The sequence below is a fragment of the Brachyistius frenatus genome, unplaced genomic scaffold (genome assembly GCF_029030835.1).
Source record: "Brachyistius frenatus isolate BFR_SWC_R1_liver_20210118 unplaced genomic scaffold, ASM2903083v1 Contig_6, whole genome shotgun sequence".
Lineage (NCBI taxonomy): Eukaryota > Metazoa > Chordata > Actinopteri > Embiotocidae > Brachyistius > Brachyistius frenatus.
The window spans coordinates 7,078,442-7,084,719 of NW_027210605.1; the positions used below are offsets into that span (position 1 = coordinate 7,078,442).

At 42.2% G+C, this 6,278-nt stretch overlaps 1 protein-coding gene across 3 annotated transcripts; it reads right to left on the reverse strand.

The window, feature by feature from the left end:
• Positions 1-241: 241 nt before the first annotated feature.
• Positions 242-5,962, reverse strand: dclre1b (DNA cross-link repair 1B). 3 transcript variants are annotated; one of them, XM_069688913.1, is made up of 4 exons: positions 5,391-5,962; positions 4,072-4,237; positions 3,727-3,909; positions 242-2,791 (listed from the first exon to the last, which is right to left on the reverse strand). In XM_069688913.1, the coding sequence occupies exons 1-4, from the start codon at positions 5,586-5,588 to the stop codon at positions 1,581-1,583; spliced, it is 1,758 nt and encodes a 585-aa protein (XP_069545014.1). In that variant the 5' UTR covers positions 5,589-5,962; the 3' UTR covers positions 242-1,580. The 3 variants fall into 3 exon arrangements, with proteins under 3 accessions (XP_069545014.1, XP_069545015.1, XP_069545017.1); XM_069688914.1 differs by having other exon boundaries at positions 4,072-4,587; positions 4,899-5,480; XM_069688916.1 differs by having other exon boundaries at positions 4,072-4,587; positions 5,391-5,462.
• Between the last annotated feature and the right edge of the window lie 316 nt (positions 5,963-6,278).

Here is a 6,278-nt window from a genome sequence, read left to right on the forward strand (position 1 = left end):
TTGGCAAAGGTCATGAATATGGTGAACAAAAAAACCAGGAAACACATTAAGCTGGAGTAGGTAAAAAATACTGAAGCAATAGTGCCAATTGCATAGTCCCTCACTTGCAGTTACTTTAGAATTATCAGTTCCTACAATGTCATGGTGAAATTGTTTGTACTCTACTGAGCAATGTTTCACACAACTTTGTCTACAGTAGTGGACTAACAATGATAAGAAGACTCCAATAGTGGAAACATAATGTGTTGGTAAAATGCTTTATTTTGGAGAACCTTTAGATAAACAGAGTTACAAAGGCAATTACAGAAACGATGAGTTTTCTTTCTTCACATAAATAATGAGCGTAACAACCTCCTCTTGAAGAAAAAACAGATGATACCAAAACCACTGCCGATCTTTATTAATACTATTTGCATTTAATGTAATGTAATGTAAATGCATTTAAATCAGACACCAGTTGGGAATTTTTTTTAATTTGATTTAAAAGGCTGATCCTCACACAGTGAAAACATAAAAATTGCAGTTTAAATTAAAAAGGCTGATCTGGCATTTGGCAAAAACTACTGATGAGCCCTCTAATCACATGCATTTTAGGCCCAAGCTAAATTAAATACTGTAGATTTTGTTTGCTTTTAACTCAGTTTGCTACAAAAACTCCTTTCACTGATAATTCAAAGCTCGACAAAACCCACCGTCCCCAACTTTTGAACGATCAAGGTAGAAAGAAAAAACAACAATGAACTTTTCAAGATGGCTGTCAAGACAAAAGCAGTAAGGAGCGTATGTATCTACTGTATATTGTGGTTAGTCCCGCCAACCTGTTCCACCAACATCCACGAGCTACAACCTAACGCAGCGCTGATAAAGCTGAATGATCAGAAATCAGTCAAATAAGGCTGAACGTACAAACGAGGACACGGGAACTGAAATTGAATTCCAAACTACAATGATCCAGAGAAAAGCTAAAAGAATATTAAGAACACAGAGGCTTTTACAGATTTCTCCGTAGTCTCCGGCACCGTTTAGGAGCTGAGGACAGATGGCTGAGGTCGGCCCTCCTGCGGAGCAGGACCACGGCGCATCGTGGTGATCTCCTGCTGTAAGTCCACAGTGAAAACGCATGACATTATGGTTCAGTGTGGCTATAGTGAGCCACACTAGGCTTGTGGAAAAACCATAAATGTGACTTTACAAATCAATCACTGAACACTGAAAGCTGTGCATCAGCTTCATCCATAGTCCATAAACAAAGTCAGCGATTAGTTTTTTCCACCACATCAAATTACTTCTTTTTTTTTAATGAGTTATGAAAATGATTTTCTGCCCATGATTTATTTATACAGGCAGCTGAAGTAAGGGCTGAGATTAGTCAATCACTTGACCAGAGGTCAATCGAGCACTTCACCCTTCCAGTCCAATGAACTTTTGATCACAAAATAGAAGCTTTACAAGGAAAAATAAATAAAATAAGAAGGTACAAATGAGAAAAGTGCTTTAAAGTGCTTATGTTCACACACACAGGAAAACAAGAAGGCTCTAACAGAAGGTAAAAGCTTGACTTTAAAATTACATTATCTGTTTTAGAAGTCGTCATCCTCCTTTGAACCATGAAATGGTTTGAGGGAAAATCCTTGCACAAAACTCTTCAGCGGGAGGCCAAAGCTCTTAATATCCTCCTCTGAGAAGGGGAGACTATTTAAAAGTCTGTTTTCAAGCTCCTCCACATGCTGCAGCTCAGTGAAGGAGCTGGATGAAGCGCAGGAAAGATTATCGGGTCTGTTCAGTAATGTTATCACGCTGTCATTCACATCAATCCCACTGTACTGACTCATGCTATCCTTATCTGACAATGCGTGGTTGTTCTGAGCATTTCCAAGTCCATTCTGCTTATTATTGATTAGTTTGGCATTAGGTTCAAAAAGATTTCTTGTCCTGACAGGCTTCAAGCAGGCCTTGGTGTTTGTCACAATCTCCATTGGCACAAGGATGCTGTGTGTGAGTTGATTGAGTGGCACTGACTCTGCCATCACCATTTCTTCAGAGACTGTCTGAACGATGTTGAGATCCCACGTGTCTCCAGTCCCTCTTCTGTTTTTGCGAGGGGTGAGATTTTGGCTTAGGTCCATAAGGATACAGTTAGAGTCGTTTTCACGACTTTCTGTGTCCATCTCTTCTTCTGATGCATCCGGCTCCAGGCACTCTGCCCCCCAGGCTTCTTCACATGACCCCTTGGATCCCCTTACAGGAGACTCAAATACCACCCCTTTGGGAACAAGTGGGTGGAAGTGTTTGCGACGAAGGCCAGTGTTTGCTGATGAGGCGAGCTGCCTCTCGGGCTGACTCAACATGTAGTCTCGGACTGACTCAGGTACCAGGATTTCACGGTGCTTCTTGGTTGGCAGTAAGGCAGAAAGACTTCCAGGTACACAGTTTCCTACAATGGGTACGAGGGAGGTAGGTTTAAGTGCAGAAACAAAATCCTCCAGCTCTTGGTAGGAGGAGTGGTCTGAATATGGCACTACATGGACGTCGGGGTGGAAGGAAACCAGGGGCCTGCTGGTGGGCAAGATGGCCAAAGTGGGTTGTTCTTTGTTCCATTGGTGCAAAGCGGCAGAACAAATCTCTGACTGGTTCACGACTCGGAAACGGCCGGCCCCTGACTCAGTAGTGAAGACGTCAAGCAGCTTCAGAGCTTCGAGGGTCTCCATCCTCTCAAAGCTCACCTCAACCCAGGTTTTAAACTCCATCGCCAGGTCCACCAGCAGGGACTCCTTTCCCAGTGCATACAGGCCTGTAAGACAGCGCAGGACAGAATGAGTCTGAGTCTCTGCTGAGGGCAGTGAGCAACCAGAAGGAATTAAGACTTCAATCCTGCAAAAACAAGATATTTTGGCCACTTCAGAGGCAGCAGAAACAAGATGTGAACACAGCACTCACATTCAGCATCATCACCTTCAACGTTAACGGTATGAATTTGTTGGCAATCAGTTACTTATCTACACTGCCAGCAGGTAAGGCGTCGTGTTTGTGACCACCTTGTGAATCTAAGTTCACTCTTTTAGAGCTGTTTTGATTTTCTGCCAGTTCTTGAAGGAAATACTTTGGCCTTGATGTTTACTTGCTGGTTGCTCACTTTGTCTGCTGTTTGGTGCTTTTTAAATCCTTTTAACTTAAAACAGATGCCTGCTCAGGCCAAAAATGATGCTGTGATAGTGTTGAGTACGTAAACATGTACAGCGCAGTTGCTCGCCCGAGGGCTAAATAATGAGTTGAAACCGACTATTGAGGCCTCTAACAGATCTGAGTTCAGCACTATCATGTTTTCACACTGTCATTTGATTCCTTGTTTAAAGCAGCATGAGGCTGTTATTATTTACTGGGTGTGTTTTGCAGTTTTCCAAATTGTGATGACTGTGTAGTTTAGCTACTAAAATTAAGCCCAATCTTACTCCCGGGAAATCAGTACATGTTTTTTGAGAAGCTACAGTAAATTGATGATTTTTTTTTTTTCATATATAAATTCCCAGTATGTACTAGAAACTAAACCTTTTGCCTGTTTCTGTCTTTATGTCGGATGAATGCACCGATATAAATATGTAAAAATCCTAATTGGGTATACAAGATCAGATTCTGGTTTGTTTGAGCTTAATAAAACCCTCTTTTAAGTCGCCTCTTTGTAAAATGTGCAGTTGTGTTGAGTTCAAAGCTGTATCCAAACAAACTCACCAATGACCACATTGTGGTTGGGGTGACGACGAATGATCTCTTTAATTTGTTGAGTGGCTTGCTGTCGGGACGGCAGAGTGCGGTTGGGGTCACAGTTGGTGTTGTCCAGGTACAGGACATCTATAGTGGCGTTGGTCCTAAAGCATGGCTCACGCAGCATTGAAGGAGTATATCTGAAGTCACCTGAAATTCAGAATGTGTCAGAGCTCAATGTTGATTTTCATGATAGTGTGCTCAACATCGTACCATATGATCTTAGAAGGCAAAAGAAAAATTAAACAGGAAGGAGTTTTTAACAAGACACAGTTTAAGAAACATCATCCGAGAAGCATCAGAAAAACTAACCAGTGTACAGGATGGAGCCAAAATAGGCCTCAAAGAGAAACATGACAGCCCCTGGACAGTGGTTGGCACATATCAGTGTGACCGAGAGCCTCTCCTTGCCGATGTCGTCCAATTGGAGCAGGTGCGGCTCACCCAGCTCTAGAGGATGGATCCACTGTTCTTTCACCTGAGCAGAAATAGAAATGATCAATGGAGGATAATAAAATCACACAAAAAAATACATCTATCCCTCCACTTCACTCCAATGATCTCATAAATCCTATGAAACACTTTCAGAGTTACACAAAAAAAAAAAATCTGTGACACAGAACAGCACATGAATATATTTTGTATACAAGCACCAGGTCACTGAATGGTTTGAGGAGTATGAAAATGATTATCATATGATGTGGCCTTCATAATCAACAGAGTTCCACCCAACCAAAGAAAACCGAAGAGAGTTGGCTAAAGCACATCGGAGCCGATTTGTTTTGGACGAACAGTGGCCTCCAACAGAGTTCAACAGTCTTGAATAATCTATAAAGAAGCAGATGAGACATTTAAAACATTATTTTATATGCCTTTAATGGATGCTTCATGAAAAGAAATGGAACATTTATTGACCACCTATTTAGCATGACTTCAACATGTGTTTTCTACTGACATAGTTAATATCTATCGAGTGGATCTATCTATCTATCTATCTATCTATCTATCTATCTATCTATCTATCTATCTATGCCTCTTGTTGCATAAGCCACCAACAAATGTTGACATGGTAAATAATATTACATGACATGGTGGGATCCCAACTGCACTATAAATGTCTGTAGGTTTCTGCAACACACCTTTTTCAGAGCAGACATTTTGACTTGTGATACCAGGTGAAGCACAGGTGTCACTCATGACAGTAAGGATGGCTCTCTTCTGTTCAGGTGTCCCAGTGAGCCCTAGCAGTGTGACAGCGTCACTGACACCAGAACCCTCCAACGGAAGCAGCTAAATGGAAGTCGGGCATTATTATTCATTTCATTATTTATAACTGTGTCTTTCCTGCTGCTGGGAAACTCCAACGTGTCTAAAGTGGAAAAAGTGTCTTTGTAGACGGCGTGAGAGACCAATGTCTTCTAGTTTTAAATGCAGATGGTTGTTATTTCTACACCCCAGTGATCGTATGTTAGGTCAGGTTCAAGCTCTAATGAGCTCACATAACCCACCCAGTACACTTGAGGGGAGGGGACGGTCCTGGGTGAGGCTCACCACCCTCCACATGTTACATCCAGACTGAGACACGATTATGTTACCAGCTCAGCATGTGTCTTTCCTGTGTCTCTCCTCACCTGCAGTTTGAGTCTGAGCAGAGTGGCGGTGGTCGGTGAGCAGTAGATGGGCCGGTTGCTCCAAGTGGAGGTCAAACCCATCGTGTGGTCGCCGTGCATGTGGGACAGAAAAAACAACCGGGTGCCCGGACACTTCCGCACATACCAGAAGTCCACGGCCAGCGGGGTGTGCGGGATGACTTTCCCATTCACGGTCATCGTCGTTTGTGCACCTGTGTGCAAGGTTGACAACTGTCAGGCTCGTACCGTACTGTCGCTAGCTACTCATTTTAAAATGATTAAGAATAATAAACAGACCCGCTGAAGTAACATCTGTAGAAATATGATGCGCAGTCAGGAAAAAAAAAAAAAAAAAAAGACACTTCAGTGGGAGCTAACTACGTTAAATACAGCTTTGACGCCAGTTATCATTATCGGGCTACAAACTATTTTATTCGGCCCGGCGGCGGTCTGGATTCGCGTTTTCAAATCTTCTACCCAACCTTCAGGTTAATAAGCAGCTGGTCAGACGTTATATTTTCACAGTTACGGTGCTAACAGCAGCTTCATTACCCCGCCATTTTTGTTTTCAATTGTAACATTCAACGCCTCTTCCTGTTTTTCTTCTTCTTTCGTTTTACATCGCAACGTCTATCCTGTTTTGTTGCACCGTACTGCCACCTAGAGGTTGCGCTTTTGTGGCTCTCGGTGGTTCCCTGCTCAAGGTGGAGAGCTGCTTTACAGGATGCAATGAACTAGTAATAACAGTGAGTGCTCGCGTAATAATGATTACATATTTATAGAAAGGCCATTTTCACCACCAATAGTTTTTATTAATATGCTAAATTTGACAGGAATGCAACAAAAAAAAGACACAAAATTAAAAAAAAAAAAGAAGAAATGAGCACA